This window comes from Kogia breviceps, chromosome 20 (genome assembly GCF_026419965.1).
Source record: "Kogia breviceps isolate mKogBre1 chromosome 20, mKogBre1 haplotype 1, whole genome shotgun sequence".
Classification (NCBI taxonomy): domain Eukaryota; kingdom Metazoa; phylum Chordata; class Mammalia; order Artiodactyla; family Physeteridae; genus Kogia; species Kogia breviceps.
The window spans coordinates 222,336-239,232 of record NC_081329.1 but is presented as its reverse complement, the minus strand read 5'-3'; the positions used below and the strand labels follow the sequence as shown (position 1 = coordinate 239,232).

The 16,897-nt window shown below is 51.2% G+C and overlaps 1 protein-coding gene across 2 annotated transcripts in view; it reads left to right on the top strand.

Annotated features, from left to right (window-relative positions):
* The window catches only part of DCTD (dCMP deaminase), a 54,144-nt gene extending 38,433 nt beyond the window's left edge, over positions 1-15,711 (top strand). For both annotated transcript variants that reach the window (XM_067022465.1, XM_059049177.2), the window contains exons 4-6: positions 10,283-10,399; positions 11,749-11,845; positions 13,822-15,711. In XM_067022465.1, the coding sequence (XP_066878566.1) occupies positions 10,283-10,399; positions 11,749-11,845; positions 13,822-13,900 (293 nt within the window). In that variant the 3' untranslated portion in view covers positions 13,901-15,711. The remainder of the gene's footprint in view (positions 1-10,282; positions 10,400-11,748; positions 11,846-13,821) is intronic.
* Positions 15,712-16,897: the final 1,186 nt, after the last annotated feature.

The following is a 16,897-nucleotide window of genomic DNA, read 5'->3' as shown; positions in this document are numbered from 1 at the left end:
GACAGCCGACCTGCGACCTTCGGTTGTGCCGTCGTCACAGGTGGAGACGGGATCCACTGCGGCGTTTCGGTGGGGGGCGAGGGCGGTCACGGGCCGAAGGGGGAGGGAGGAGGACGAGAGGAGGCTGCGTGGGCCAGGGGCCCGGCCGGCGCCCTGGCAGTGTCGGCGGCGGGCTCGCAAGTGGGGTCTGTCCTGGGAGCCCCGACAGAGGCTCCCTCCACGCCGCACCCGGACCGGCGCGCCGCCCGGCGTGTGCCTTGCAGAGCTGGGGTCGGTTCGAACACACTGGCCAGTCGCGGTTCACCTTCCAAAGCTGTGAACCCGAGAGGGAAGCTTTGAAGCCTGACAGTGCAACGCGGTCCAGCGGTGGTCAGTGTTCTGCTTCTATCTGTGCTTCCTCAGTGCGTATGGGACGTCAAACGGTGTATGTCTCGCACGTGGGCAGCGGGAAAGGCGGGGGGCCCAGCTCACCCCTCGATGACGTGCACTGTCTCCACTGCCTCCTCCTGACCTGATTGTGTGTCCTTAGCACACGGGGAAGCAAAGTAATTAGAGTTCTGGGGGCTTTATTGTCAGTAATGGAGACACCACAGTCAGAAGTCTCTTTAGCCCTGAGCACCGCCACTGGCGCTAAGCGGATCCCCTGGGCGCCCCGAGTTGCTGCCAGCAGCTTAGCAAGAGGTGGTGAGGAGAAGGGGGCAGGGGATGGGGACCGAGCAGGGGACGGAGGGAGAGAAAACGTCTGTCCTCCTGTCCGCCCAGCCGAGCGGCCCGGGAGGAGGGGTCGGGGGCACCGACGTTTACCACGTCCATCTTCTGTGCTGTGCTCATCACAGATTTTAGTCTTGGTGGCGGGTCTCGGAGGCAGGTCTGTGTGTGTGTGTGTGTGTGTGTGTGTGTGAGAGAGAAAGATCACAATTTTTATTTTTTTAAATTTTAATTTAATTTTTTTTAACATTGTATTGGAGGAAAGAACTACCATAGGACCCAGCAATCCCACTACGGGGCATGTACCCTGAGAAAACCATCATTCAAAAAGACACATGCACCGCAGTGTTCACTGCAGCTCAATTTACAATAGCCAGGACCTGGAAGCAACCGAAGCGTCCATCGACAGAGGAATGGATAAAGAAGATGTGGCACAGATACACAACGGAATATTACTCAGCCATAAAAAGAAACGAAACTGAGTTATCTGTAGAGAGGTGGATGGACCTAGAGTCTGTCATACAGAGTGAAGTAGGTCTTTTTCTTTCAGCTTCATAGGCCAGGAGGCTGAGGCTTCCCTGGGTGCAAAGGGCCATTCACAGAGCTAGCAGCTGGGGGCAGGGGCAGAGTCTGAGGAGAGGGCTGGGGTCATGCAGGAGGAAGTGGGGCTCCGGGGCATCTCTGGACCAGCCCAAAGCCTTGTTCCACAAGTGGCCTGGGCCACAGGCAGCTGAGCCTGAGGCTTTGTGCAGAGCCTGGAGGATTTGACTGCCTTTTGTGGTTTTTTTTTACATTTTTTAATTTTATTTTTTTAAACACCTTTATTGGAGTATAATCGCTTTACAGTGGTGTGTTAGTTTCTGCTGTATAACAGAGTGAATCAGCTATACGTGTACATATGTTCCCATATCTCCTCCCTCTTGCGTCTCCCTCCCTCCCACCCTCCCCATCCCACCCCTCTAGGTGGTCACAGAGCCCCGGGCTGATCGCCCTGTGCTGTGCGGCTGCTTCCCACCAGCTGTCACCACTAGCTAGTAGTGTCTGTATGTCCATGCCGACTGCCTTTTCGGGGAGCTCATCCTCTTCAGACCCCAGATCTGGCCAGGCACAGACCTCCCCCCTGGGCACAGGGCTGTCACAGGACGGACTGCAGACGTTTTCCAGGCGCAGGGTTAGGGCCCTCTGCACTATCACTACTCCTTGTTTTTATTTTCACTTACAACCTTAGACTGTAAGAATAGACGCTCCTCCGCTGGAACCATGCGCCCCTCAATGCCAGAAGCTGGCGGCGCGCGGTTGCTTTATCTCCTGAACAGAAAAGCCACTACCCGTGCAGGGGCGGGGCTGGCAGGGCAGTCGTGTCCGGTTCCTAGCAGAGGGGTTCCCGCTGTTAGGAGCGTGGCCCGGTGAGGCCCAGGTGCTGCCACCTGTCGCCCCTGCTGAGGAGGAGCCCGCTGTGGCTCCCGCAGGTCTTCATCACAGCAGGACCCAGCTGGACTGGACGCCGCTGTTCTCAGAAGACACGTGCAGCTCTGACTTGGTGACAGCGGCTCCACCGGCAGAATTCTCTCTGGCTCACAGAGCGTTTTCCTCCCGTGCTCGGCACCGTAACCTTGCGGGTCAGGAAGGGTCCGTCGTTGAGTGAGGCTGGGCTTGAACCCTTGAACCCTGGTGCCTCGGTGTAGGCAGGTGCCAGGTTTTAGCCCCCTTGGCTCGGAAAGCCCTCTGTAATCCAGATACATTTTTCTGCAGGAACAATGTTGCCTGCGGATTCAGCTCCCCTCTGTGTACAAACAGTGCATTTAAGCCCTCGTTTCCTGGGCTTTCGCCACGCTTCCCGCCCTCCGTGGCCTTCCTTGTGTAGCGCCTGCAGCCCTGGCTCTGGTCTGTCCGTGCTTGGGCGTCGCCTGCCTGGCGGGGCGTGGGCTCTGCAGGGGGGACCCGCCAGCTCCTGCGCTGCCAGCGCCCTGGCCTGTAGGCGCTCTGCCTGCAACCAGGACTCAGGACAACAGGCACCTGGGAGGCGCCTACAGTTGGAAACCACTTGCCCTCCCTGCCGCAGCCCGGCGCCAGGGGGCGCTCCCGTGGCGGGGTGAGGGGGGGCGGGGAAGGGCAGAGCTCTGTGTGAGAAGCCGCGGGAGGGAAGTAGGCTTTGGGGCGCCAGCAGCTGTCAGAGAGGAAGACTGGCGGGGGCTCTGGGGCAGAGGCTGAGAAGAGCGGGCGCGGCCCACCAGGCCTGGGCCCTGGGCTTGTCTCGGAGAAGTGATGTCGTCGTCCCTTCCTGAGCCGGTTCTCCTCCTCCCCTGCCCACCGTAGCCTCAGATCCTTTGCAGACTCGATGGCGAGTCCAGTCACCGCCTCACCAGTATGGAAACTTCATGGAGCGGACGTGGGGCACACACAGAGCGCCGCCGTTTGGGGCCAGATTCTGGCGGCGTTTGCCTTGGGTTGGGGGGTGGCCGTGACAGCAGACGCTTTGCGGCCGTTGTGGGGTGCTGGGGGTGGGAGGCGGGGGAAGGGTTAAATCTGGAGGCTACTCTCTTGTTTAGCTCTCGACTTGAAGGATGGGTCCTTTGCAGGCTGGTGGTGATAGATGAGGCCCTGTCAGGACATCTTTCAATAATTAAGAAATAAGTAGTTGAAATTCCGTCCCAACTCCCGAGGCAGTGAAGCGCTTCCCTAAGTGGATCTGTTAGAGGAGTGGGTGCCTGTCCCACCCCTCGGTGGAGACCCGATCCCTCTATGACTCCAGAAGTCAGAACACTTGGACCCTGATTTCAAGAAGTAATGACCAAGAGCTTTGTCATCGGAACGGAAGTGGAGTACCTTCTAAAAATGAACGTGGCGTTATTTTCTTAAATGCAGAGGTCAACCTTGAACTCGGGTGCCCCGTTTTGTGTCCGTTGTTAATTGCAGGGCGGAGCGTCCCACCTTTTCACGGCCCTGAGCGCACCCTTCCTGGCTCTCAAGCGTGGACCCTCCCTCTTGGCAGCAAGCTGAAGTGTCCGTGCTCAGAACGCGGGGGGCCGCCGAGGACGCTTGTGCAGACCAGCCTGCAGAGTGCTCGCAGAAGGCAGGCCAGGCCGGGCTGAGCTCGACGGGCGCTCTGTGTCTGGACCTTTTCCTCCCGCCCCTGACCCGGCTGCTTCAGCAGGCTACCCGCTTTCCACGTCAGCCTTGGTGGAATAGCCCCCAGGCCCCAGGAAGCCATTTTCTTCCAGTAAAAATCCTGTACTACTAAAAATGAGGAATTTTAAACAACCTGGAGGGTTTCTCTAGCTGCAATAGAAGCATAGTGTTCCTGACCCCACATTTTATCCGGCCCCAGCATCTCCCACCAGGTCCTGGTAGCCACAGGACGATCAGTTCGGGGTAGAATCGCACTATTAAATTATTTGTGCAGCAGTTAGCAATTGTTTAGCCTTATTCTGAGGTTTCTTTCTTTTTTTTTTTTTAAAACCTATTTAAGCAACCTTAACAATGCTGCTGTTTGAAATAGATGTTGTATTAGTCTTACATGAAACGAGATGAAAGTTAAATCTATAAAATGTTGAATCTCTTAAATCTAACCAAGGATGGAATATATCCTGTTAATTTGTCAAACTTCTAGAGAAACGCCTACATGAGACAGTAAGGATTAATCAAGCCCTAGTAAGAGGGAATTTGAAAAATACAGTTTTCTAATTATGCAGTCTTTTCTCGTTGGGCCAAGGTTAATGCAGTTCTGAATTCTGACAGTTAGTAATATAAAAGAAAAAGAAAAAAAAAAGACCAAAGCATGTGCATTGTCTTATAGTTACCTGAAACAGGGGTTCTCCTTCTATCAATCAAGAACTTCATACGCATTAATCTGATATTTTCAGCATTTGATTCTTTTCCTTTTAAACAATGTTGAGAATCGTTGAAGGTTCTTGTGTCACTCTTTGAGCCTAACAGATACACATGTAGTATTTGGAGATTTCTTTTGTTTATTGCTCAGCCATAGATGAGTAATTCTAGATAAATGGAACATTTGTCTTCTTGTGTGTCCACAACAGCTTAGCTGTCTTTCGAATACTTTCTAGGCACTGTGTATCTTTGGAATACCGGGTCCCGATTCCTGCTATGAATGTAGAAGCCAGGCTTATCTCGAGATGAGCAGCAGAGCCATCCTCCTTGGTTGGTTTTTGTACTCAGGCCTATTTGTAGTTCTTGCCGCAGCTCTTCCTAAGCCACATCATGAAAACGCTAGCACTCCAAAAAGATAAATGCATTCTTTAATTTAGTGCCATCAGATACCTATGGAGTGTTTTTATCATAGTGAGAAAAGTTGCAGAGAAGACTCAGCCCACCCAAAGAAGAGGCCTGCAGAGAAGATGGGAAAAATCGGGGTTAGAAATGTAGATTTCAGGGTTTTACAGGTAGATCTGCTCTCTGAGAATCTGCGGACGGATGAACGCTTCAAGTCCAGGACTAGGGGTGGAAAACGAGAGGGCAGGGTTGAACCTTGGGAAATGCCCAGAAATGTGAGAGCGGACAGGGACCCACAGAGAAGAAGCGAGCGGTCTGGTGATGCCGGGCGTGTGGGGTGGTCACGCATCAGGGGCCAGGAGAGCAGGGAACCCAGAGATTGCAGCCAGAAAGGGACTGGCTTTAGGTAAGTACGAGGCCGCCCGGCAGGGTGTGGGGACGGCCTCCTGTCGGCTCAGGGAGCAGATCCGACACGTCACGTCTCTCCCCAGCTGTGCACCCCACGTCGGGGGCTTGGAATTAGCCCTGTGGGAGTATTTCCACCACAGAGATCGGCAGAGGCTGTAAATTAGGGCCTAGTTTCTTGTTTTTGTTTCTTAGTAGTTGGTTGTATACGTGTGCACATTACAGAGGCCAGCAGGTTTCCACAGACTGCTATTTCTTAAGCGTTTTACATGGTGACGCAGCAAACAGTTTACACCCGAAACAGTTTCCAGGAACCTCCTGAACCTTGCCACGTGGGATGCATTCTCATCTCTCCCCTTCTCTTTCCACCTGTTTCCTTAAACAGGAGGAAAAAATGCTGTTTATAACTCACTAAACTGATCTCACGACCTACGGCTGAGAAAGCATTGTTTTACAGAAAACTAGAGGTTCTATGTGCATCAGAACGCCAAGAGATGATTATTTTAAAAATAGAGTAGCAGTTGTAGCTAAGACAGTTTCACCTCGAAAGGAAGAAGAAATGAGACCCAAGATGCTGAGAAGGCAGCCTCTTGAGAACGGGGACTCAGGGTACGTGTGTAAAGGAGAAGAAACACGGGGCAGCGGCAGCCCGCATCTTCGGAGGTGCCTGGTGAGGGGCTGCCGAGAGCGGGGCCTGGCCCTTGGCGACAGGAGACGAGCCTCATGTTTTGTTGTGACAGCCTGTCTTGGAGAAGGGCAGCTGTTCCAGAGGATGAAGGAAGGAAACTGGACACATTAGGAAAAAGCCAAAAACCGGATTCCCTTGGGATTGTAAAAACTGCTTTGCTTTAGTTAGTTGGAGCCACTGTTAGTCCTGCAAAACAAAGAGCACGGCTTTAAGTGGCAGGACCGGGCCTCGAACCCCGGGCTGACTCTTGTCGCAAAGCTGTTTTTCCAGACTTGCCCAGGAAGACGCGAATACCAGGGAGGGACGCCTGGCCTTGTGGTCAGGCCAGCCAGGGCCCCGGAGCAAGCCCGTCGCAGGCAGGCCCTGCTGCCGGGCGCTCCCTGTCGCCTGGAGCGGACTCCTCCGCGCCGCTGCCTGTTAGGTGACCGGTGGAGATGCCGGGCCAGGTGACGGGCCCGCGTTGCACAGGCCGAACGGGCTGCCCGGAGGACAGCCTGGGGCCCGAGGCCCGTCTGCCTGCGGCAGCCCGGGCAGACCAGCCCCGGAGAGAGTCACGGGGCGGTCCCGGAGGGGAAGCGGGGGTCAGGGCCGCAGGGACCCGAGGCCGCGGTGCCGAGAGGCCAGGCAGGCCAGAAACGCGCAGCCTTTCGGACTTGAGGACCCGGACCCACAGTGCAGGGGCTCACGCGGTGGGCGGGGCCCGGCCCAGTGTCAGGGGCTTCCCGGGCCGGGGGCTCCTGCCCTCGACCCGCAGGCGCAGGCCCGGGGGGCAGGTGCCAGGTGGCTCGGCTGGGTGTTGGCCGCGTCCGGGCTCGGGGTGTGCAGTAGTGAACGAGGGCGGTGAGGTGCGGGCGGGTCCGCTCTTGTCATGGCCTGGCTTTGAACGTGAGGGACTGTGGCCCTGTGACCTGTTCCCTTTACAGAGCCTCACGCGTGCCTGCCGCCCAGCCGCTCCAAACGCCCGGGAGACCCCTCGTTTCTCTAACAAGAAGCCTTGTGTTTTCCGTCCTGTGATTTTGTGGTTAAGAGAAAGGAAGGCTGTTTATAGCCCAGCGCATTATTTCTATAAACCACCCTTTACACAGGGGTGTCGGATGCTGCACGAGAGAATCTGTTTCATCTGATAATTTTCGTTAATGAATCCAGACATAATGTTATATTTTGCCCCAAACTACCTCGGGTGAATTAGAGGAAGGCAGTTGCAGTCAATGTGACAGTTTTTAGAGATTCATGAGAGGACGATATCATAGTGTTTCCTAACAGATTCAGAAACTGTAGTTCTGAATATTAATACCAGCACCATCAAAAAATAGTTATTAGGTAGGAAAGCATATTTTTGATATTTGAATTTAAGAGGACTTTCTGTATTTCCCAAGGTTGCCATCAAGAATTGGAATCTGAATTTCCTCCTTTATTCATTCCGTAAATATTTAACACCCATATGTTCATGGCACAGCATTAGGCTCTGAGGGAGTTACAAAAGAAGCCTGGGCTCTGTCCTCAAGGGGGAGATAAAAGAAACAAGTACCTCGAATTGTTTTTAACACTGAGCAGTGTTGATCCCAGCTTGGGAACATCTCGGTCACCGGGGAAGGAAATGTGCCCTGACAGCCCTGAGGGTCCCCCCACCCCTCGGGGTTTACAGGACAAGGTCTCAAGGAGCCAGGCTCGGGTCCCTCTGCTCCCAGCGAGGATTGTTCTCGGATGGGCTGTGATCTGATTAAGCCCGGCTTTTTTTTTTTCCCTTTAGATTTTCTTAACAATGCCAGAGGCTGTTCGTTTCTACACACAACTAAATCGTAGTGTTCACAGGTTCACAGGTGAGCACTCGCCAGCATCTCCTGAGAGGCCCCAGCTCAGCTTTCTGCCCGCGGGAGTGCAGAGCTGCTGCAGGACTCACAGGGACACTTACAGCGTCCCCCAAAGACGGGAGGCCTGGGGAGGACGGTGGGCCAGGGTCTGTATCCTGTCTGAGCCAGAGTAGGCCCTCAGTAAAAGCCCACTGACTGAGTGAGTACATCCGAGCTGAAGTACACAAGAGCCACGGGTTTAGGCCACTCTTCTTTTAAGGCCTTGTCGACTAAAAGAAAAACGCAGGGCTTCCCTGGTGGCGCAGTGGTTGAGAGTCCGCCTGCCGACGCGGGGGACGCGGGTTCGTGCCCCGGTCCGGGAGGATCCCACGTGCCGTGGAGCGGCTGGGCCCGTGAGCCGTGGCCGCTGAGCCTGCGCGTCCGGAGCCTGTGCTCTGCAACGGGAGGGGCCACGATAGTGAGAGGCCCGTGTACCGCAGGAAAAAAAAAAAAAAGAAAGAAAAACACAGGACGTAAGCGCCGGGAGTTGAGCTTTATTCAGGGTCTTACTGAGGGCCAGAGCCAGGAGACAGCCCCTCAGAGACCTGAGAAACAGCTCTGAAGAGGTAGCGAGGGAGGTCCATCTAATATATGATTTCGGCTAAGGGGTTTGTGCAGTCAGCATACAGTATAACTCGTCACAAGGAAGAGATATCTCAGTTAATGAATTTAGTGCTTTCCTAAGTACGGGAAGATGCAAGAATCTGGGTTCATAAAAATATTTTCTTGGGGGCTTCCCTGGTGGCGCAGTGGTTGCGAGTCCGCCTGCCGATGCGGAGGACACGGGTTCGAGCTCCGGTCCGGGAGGATCCCACGTGCCGCGGAGCGGCTGGGCCCGTGAGCTGTGGCCGCTGCGCCTGCGCGTCCGGAGCCTGTGCTCCGCAACGGGAGAGGCCACAGCGGTGAGAGGCCCGCGTACCGCAAAAAAAAAAAAAAAAAAAATTCTTGGAACCGATGCCTAGTTTTTCCTGAAATGTGTGTCTAACTAAGGGCCTGTTGTGCCCGTTTTCCCAAAGCACAGGGTGCCTCCTCCTGTTCTTCGTCCTGAATTCCTTTCAGGGCGCCCGGTAGGTCAGCGGCCGCAGTGGCTGGTGACTTGATCTCGTAGAACTGGGAGGTGGGCAAGAGTCTTTGTTTTACAGCCTCAGTGCTCCTGGAAGAAGGTGCTCGGGCTAGGAGGTTGATACGTTGGAGAGAGAGGGGGAGACCTTCGAAGGCCACCATGTTTATGATGAGAAGTTTTGTTTGATTTGGACCGGGGCCAGATGGTAATTCATTCCGTAAACATTTATGTAGCACTCGTGTGCCTAGAGTGTGGTAGGTCCCCTGCAGATATGAGAGGGTTCTACACAGCAGTGTTTTCTAAATGTGTCGGCAGCTTAGAGGGAGAATCTCTTAAAAATTCCAAAGCCCAGGCCACACCCCAGACCATCACAGTCTCCAGGTGGGGGACACAGACATGGCGGTTTCCTCCTTGGGGGATTCCACCAGGCAGACGAGTCTGCGGGTCCCCACCGCAAGGAGAACAGTCGTGGAAAACGCACCCAGAGCCTTAAGTAATGGTCTTAGAAGTCCGGACAGCGGCCTCCCAAAGCGGGTCGCGGATTCGGGAGTAGATCCGAGAGGTGGGTGCCACCCGCTCCCTCAGAGGAGCGCCTGTAGATTGGGTGGCGGGGACACCTAGCCTCGCCGCCTGGGAAGGTGGGGGGCGCCGGCAGGTGCGGGACAGGAGACGAGGGGGCCGCCCCGGCCTGGAATCCAGGCAAGGCTGCGGAGGACCTTGGATCCCCGTCCGGGGATCGCTGACCAATCGAGCAAGAACTTGACTTTCCACGGGCATCAAGTGGATGGGTGTTTTTCGCAGGGGAGACAGACTCCCAGTTACGCGATGGCATTTCTCTTTGGTGTGTGGGCTGAGGACCATGAGGTGCAGCAGGTCCCCGGGGACAGAAATGCTCAGCTTCACTCCCTGATTCCCCTGCTCTCCACGTCGCTCTTGGCCCGCTTGGTGACCCTGGCGAATATCCCTGCATGTGCGACTCGGCACACAAATGAGCCGTCCTATGCCGGTGGTTCCATCCCCGCCGTGTGGGTCTTGTGGAGCGGTGAGCTATTGCTCTGCTTGGGGCGGGTGAGGGCAGTTGACCTTGGCCCCTGCTGGCTGCCGCAGGTGCTAACAGACCCAGGGCTGCTGCGGGCCACCGTTTCGCTGCTCATCGCCAACCTGTGAGACCACATGGCCCGCATTTCTCAGTTCTTTCCGTCTCTAATGAGTTTTTTAAAAATTGAGTCTATTACCTGTGTCATTTCATAGGGGCAGACGGAATGCCTCAACACTCCTAGCGAATTCTTCATGAGCTTGCAGTCTAAGTTTTTCTTTCTTTCTCCTTCAAACCCGCAGTGTGCCACGCCGAGCTGAATGCCATTATGAACAAAAACTCAGCAGATGTGAAAGGCTGTACCATGTATGTCGCCTTGTTCCCGTGTAATGAATGCGCTAAGCTCATCATCCAGGCAGGTAGGACCAGGGCCGTTCCCATTTGTCACATTTGCATTGCTGCCTGCTCACTGCAGATGTGTTTGATCTTAAATCGCTATTGTTTAGATCTAAATTAACTGCACTCTCAGCTTTGCAAGATATTTCCTGTGTTTTGTTTTTGAATGGTGCCAGGTATCCTAAGACTAATTGCATCCTCTGTGATTCTTAGCATGTTTTTAATTTAGTTTGCAACTTCCTAAACTGCAAGCTGCCAAAAAAACAACACAGGCATTGCATATAATTACTGTCAATTTACTGTTCTCTGACATATTGTGCATAGATTAGGGGGGAGGGAGAGAAATGAACTTCTGTCAGAAACAAGGTCAGCCGGGAGTCTCTATATGAAATTTTAATTTGTATCTAATATATGGTAGATATATGAGGACCTAAACATCTCTTTGCATATAAATGTCCTAAGACTCAAATGGTACAACTTGAAGTTTTTCTTACATTGCGGTTACCGTAAATCTGCACCATTGTGTTCTGAATATTTCACCTTTTTCAGACTGTCACATCTAAGATTCAGCTACACTTTATCTCCACAAAGCTCTCGGCTTGAGATTTAAAGACTTATCACATTAGCCAGATGTGCGCGTTCACGGGGCTGTTTACTGCGAGCCCGTGGATCTTGGAGCAGAAGGGGTCTGGTGGGATCCGCATCAAGGGTCTCAGTTAGGGGGTCTCGTGGGCCCCCCCGCTGGTGGCGCACGACCCTTCGCGAGTTTTCCTCGCCATCCATAAGCATAGCGGCGGCGGCAGGTGCATGGCAAGAGCGGCCCCCTGCGGTCCCTTCTGAGACTCGGGGAGGAGCAGGGTGATTTGTCAAGTGCCCTCCAGATTCCTGGCCCTCCAGTTAGAGCTGCCTGGTGAGACAGGGATAGGAAACACATCTGCCCTCTGTCGAGCCGGCTTGAACTGGTCTGCAGAGCCATTCCTGGCAGCACGGTGGTCCGCGTATCGGATTTTGCCAGTGTTCTCCACCAGCCCTGTTAGCCTCTTGAGTTAGGAGTCGTCGCCGTGCGAATAAAGGACATTTGATTGCCTGCAGTAAAGAAAACGTGTTAATCAGATCAAGGCTTGACTATTTGACATGTTTTCACTTTGCATTTATTAAAAAAATAATCCATGACGACTGGAGGGCAGATGACATAGAATCCGCGTGCCGCTGTGTTGGAGAGCAGCAGATACAAATTTCAGGCCCTGGGCGCTGTGTGCTCGCGCGCTCAGGAAGGGTGACTCCTCAGACCCCGCCAGGGCTTCTGTCCGCGTGCCTGCTGTCGCATCTCTGTGTGCACGTGATGAGGTTTCTTTCATTGTTGCCTTTTAAGGGATAAAAGAAGTTATTTTCATGTCTGATAAATACCACGACAGCAACGAGACAACAGCCGCGAGGCTCATGTTTGAAATGGCCGGGGTTTCCTTCAGGTGAGTACGAGACACGTGGAGGAGAAGGCAGTGGAGGCCCGATGAAGAAAACACATTTGACCTTGTCTGCTGTTTAATTTGTACTTGTGGTGCCTGACCTCCACACTCGGAAGCATCTTTTTATTTATTTTCTTTATTTTTAAAATTTATTTCTTAACTGAAGTATAGTTGATTTACAGTGTTGTGCTAATTTCTGCCGTACGGCAAAGTCACTCAGTTAGATATATGTATACACTCTTTTCCATGACGGTTTATCACAGGATACTGAATATAGTTCTCTGTGCTCTACAGTAGGACCTTGTTGTTTATGCATCCTGTATATAAAAGCTCACATCTGCTGACCTCAACCTCCTCCTCCGTCCCTCCCCGAACCCCCCCCTTGGCAACCACCAGTCTGTTCTCTATGTCCGCGAGTCTGTTTCTGTTTCCTAGATAGGTTCATTTGTATTGTATTCTAGCTTCCACATAAAAGTGATAACATATGGTGTTTGTCTTTCTGACTTACTTCACTTAGTTTGATAATCTCTAGTTGCATCCATGTTGCTGCAAATGGCGTTATTTCATTCTTTTTTATGGTTGAGTAGTATTCCATTGTGTGTGTGTGTGTGTGTGTGTGTGTGTGTGTGTACGTGCGCGCGCGCACACACACACACACACACACATACCGTCTTTCTTATCTATTCATCTGTTGACGGACATTTAGGTTGTTTCCATGTCTTGGCTATTGTGAATAGTGCTGCCATGAATATAGGGATGCTTGTATCTTTTTTGGATTAGAGTTTTGTCTGGATATAGGAAGCATCTTTTTAAATATGATGGGCTAAGGCTCTAAAGATTATTCTAAGGGTAGATTTTTATGGGCAGTGACAGAAGTAGCTGAAGACAATCTGTGTAATGATTACACTTTACTTTTAGTAGCTTTCCAGGGCTTGAACTAAATGATTCTGGTAGTGAGAAATTTTAAAATTCACAAGTTTTATAATATTAACATTAAATCTTTTTAAATTTTGCAGATGTAACAACTCTGGCATAAAATATTTAAAGTGAAAATAACCTGCCAGGTTGGAACACTGGGAATTCTTTTCACAGTCATAGTTTAAATTGAGATTTTAAGTCATTGAGATTTATATGTTTATCTTTGGTAGGCACAGATTGGGAGGTATGTGTTACTTGCAAGTCAGTTCAACCACCTTCGGTTTCTGGTAGAAACTTCTTTTAGACTGAAAACTTTTGAAGAAGTTCCTTTATAGTGTTTGTGTCAGCAGTTGGGGTCCTTGTAATTGGTAACACACCTAACCTTTTGGATCACCCGTTAGGGATACAGGTTATATGTAAGGAATCTCTTGCACTGTTGTGCCTTCTGAGACACAACTTATTTATATAATTCTAATTAGATATTTACTGTATACTGATGTTTTTTTAAAGAATATGTTTAGTCCCGATGTATGTTCTTTTCACCTGTTTGAGAAGATATATTAATGAGTAAAAAATGTCATGGGTTTATTTTACTTCTGCATTTATAGAACATGATTTTAAAAATGAGTCCACTAGAGCTGGTTGTTTTGTATTGAGAGCAAAAGAAAATTTACTCTTTTTTGGCTTTAGAGCAGTTCCAAGTTGGCTGCAGAAATTTCCTAGACAATAAGATAAATCTGGTGGGGAAACTAGTCATTGGATGTCACGTCATGCAGCTAACTTGTTAGAAATCCTCTGACTTCCCCATAATTCATGAACTCAGCTAGCCGTTGAACACACAAACCAAGCCGCCCCACGCATCTTTTTTGGTCTTAGTCTTTTCTGGTCCGTGTTTCTCTCGGTATGGTGCACTGTAACTGGCTCCTGTAGAGACAAAATATCAAGCGAATACCGGGAGGTTTTTTTCCTCCCCGCAGAAAATGTAGGTTAAGCCAAAGTAAACAAGTGGCTCTAACTACTCACTAGATAATATTTTTATATGTTTTGTTTCTTACCTTTAGGAAATTCACACCAAAGTGCAGCCAGATTGTCATTGACTTTGATTCAATTAACAGCAGACCGAGTCAGAAGCTCCAGTGAGTTACAGCTCCTTAAATCTCCAGAAGATTGGGATTATCCTCTTCTAAGAAGCCGCTAATGCCTTTCATCTTAAAGTTACACGTAACTTTTTAATAGCCAGGATGGCACCAGTCGACATCTAAAGAATGTAAAAGCTCAAATCTTCCTGACTCCGTCTCCTGTCACGTGGAATCTGCATCCGTTGAAACTATCGATTTAGGGTTTAAGATAAAGGAGCTGTGGGTGCGCGCGGGGCTGGAGCGGCACCTCCCCTCCCGTCCCCTGGTTCGCTGGGGGCGCTGGGGGCTGCGCGGAGGGCGTCGGCCGCGCATCCTCCACCGCCTTTCACAGCCGCTCTTCAGCGCCCCGCCTGTGCCGGGAGGACAAATAATTGTGCCTGTGTTCCTCCCGCCGTTAGCAGACACGCTGATCTGAACCTCGGCCCGAATGAAGCATCGCATGTAACGCCCTTGGGGAAAGGAAAGGAGCCGCAAGACAGTAGCGTTTAAGCGTTTGCTTTCGAGAGTTGAGGGAGCCCCCAGCCACCCGCCCGAAAGTTCTGGACGGGGCGCGCCTTCGTCCCGGCAGGTGATGGGTGCAACTGAGCGGGCGTTCTGTCCCCGCCCTGCTGTCCCGCCGCTCCGCACGGGGCGGTGCGCGGCCGCGACCTCTGTTGTTGGGACTTCGTACTCGGGCCTTGTGGGTGACGCGGGGCTCTTACGTTAGTTTATTTGAGTGGTGAGTCGTTCCGGGGAAGGCAGCCCGTCGCCCCGCGTCGCCCGCAGGTCCGCACCCTGCCCGGGGGCGGAGGCCCGCGCCGCTGCTTCTCGTGCCAGCGCGGTTCCTCTCCGGGGCCGCTGTCGCCTGTCCCGTGACGGGGATGGATGCGAGGAGATGGCACTTCCGCCCAGGTCTCGTGGTGACAGGAGCTCACTTGTGCTCCTGGCGTCCTGCCTTCCCGGACTTACGCACATCTCGCCTTCCTAATCACTTCAGTTTGGGGAATGGGTAGCAGTGCACCTTGTCTTTGATGTCATTTCATTTTTATTAAATGTGCCCAGTACCTTCGCTGAGAAAATGGTTTCTTTACCTTAAAGATCATGACCGTTTTAAAGTGTTCTTACATCTTTCTGAGTTCTTATTTTGTCTCTGAGGTTTTGGATTCCGCATTCCGGGGCGTGTCACTTCTGTGTTGTCTCTGAAGCGCACCGCGTATGTTTTAATGCCCAGAGAACAGTTTGAGGCATGGATGCCGTGTGCCTTCCCCAGGGCTGAAGGGCGATGCGTCTCTATGGACCGGATTGAAGATGTCCGGGAAGGCTCTCTTCCCTCTCTCTCTCTCCAGCGGGCCCTGCTCCTGTCTCAGGTGTGGCGGTCTGACAGGTCATCTCCGCCACCTGATAGGTCCCAGGCCTCCTCCCTCCCATAATCCTCCAGTCTCCAGTGCTGGCTTATCTGCTGCTTTCCCACCGTATTCTTTCTCTAAATCGCCTTTTCTCGCCTCAAATTTTGTCTCTCTTATCACCTCCAAACCTCCTGCCCTCTGCGCTAAAATGCATAAAACAAAAACAAAAGGAATAGAGAAGCAAGAAATCAGTAAAGATATTTAAAGATAGAAAATATGTTAGATTTTTGTGTTGCTGTGAATGAGTTGTGAGCCCTTTTAGCAAGGAGTGTGTCGTTGTTTTTGTCACGTTCGTAAATTTTAAACTTTTTCTTTATTAACGTTTAGTATGGTGATGGGTGACCTTTGAGGTTACTGTTGTACACGACTCACCGAAGGTTCTGATGACGGGTTAGCATTTTTTAGCAATAAAGTATTTTTGGATTAAGGTGTGTGCATTTTTTAGACATAACTGCTGTTACACACCTAATACACTACCATAAACATAACTTTTATATGCACTTGGAAACCAAAAAATGTGTGTGGCTTGATTGATTGTGATACTTGCTTTATTGCAGTGGGTCTGGAACCGAGCCGGCAGTACCTCCAAGGTCTGCCTGTACATAGTGTTTATACTGTGTACAACTATTTACATAGCATTTACATTGTATTAGGTATTATAAGTAATCTAGAGATGATTTAAACTGTACAGGAGGATATCCGTAGGTTATATGCAAATACTACGCCGTTTTATTTAAGGTACTTGAGCATCGGCGGATTTGGGTATCCACGGGGGTCCTGGAACCAGTCCCTCAGGATACCAAGGGATGACTGCAGTGCATCTAATTTGTTTAACTTTGATACTGTCCTATATTTTGTCCCATTTTGTTACATTGAGTTTTAGTGAAAAAAAGCTTTTTTTCTTTCCCTTATTGGGAGGGGCTTAACAGGGAGGATCCTTGCAAAGCACGAAGCGCGTCTTTTGACAGTCGGGGGGACTGTGTACGTGGTGGTGGCCCCCCAGTGTGGGCATATAAGGCTTCCACGTATAGACCACGCTGCTGAACTTGACTTCCTGGTGACTGGGGTGTAAGTAACTGCGCGTGAGTCTCCCCTCTCACTATAGGAGGAGTGGAATCTTCTGGCCAGAGCACTCCGTAGATACCAGTGTTCCCGTTAATAGAGGTTTGCTTTGACTGTTGCCTTTGGGAACGGGATTCCAGAAGAAAGGCACTTGGAGCCTTCTTCTGCCTTGCAGTCTCTGCCAGATAAGCGTGGTGAATGGCGGTTGTATCCGAGGCAGTGTTGCTGCCTGTCGTGGGTAATAAATGACAATAAGGAAACCATCTCTCACTGAACCGTTGGTGGGAGAACTCCATTTAAGAGGTAAAATTTCTGAGGGAAATTAGGAATTCCATTGCCCTGACACATTTTATGCTTTTTCTTCTTTTTCAAAGAATCCATCCTTAAAGACTTCTGAGGCCCCACAGGATCCAGCAGTGGAAGTGATCTAAGATATTGGCCATTTCCTCCTAAATTAAAAATGAAGCAAAATAAGGGAACAAGCATAAAAAGAAAAATTGAGAAGAGCTTGAATAACAGTTTAGGCCTATACGACCAATGATCTAAACTTC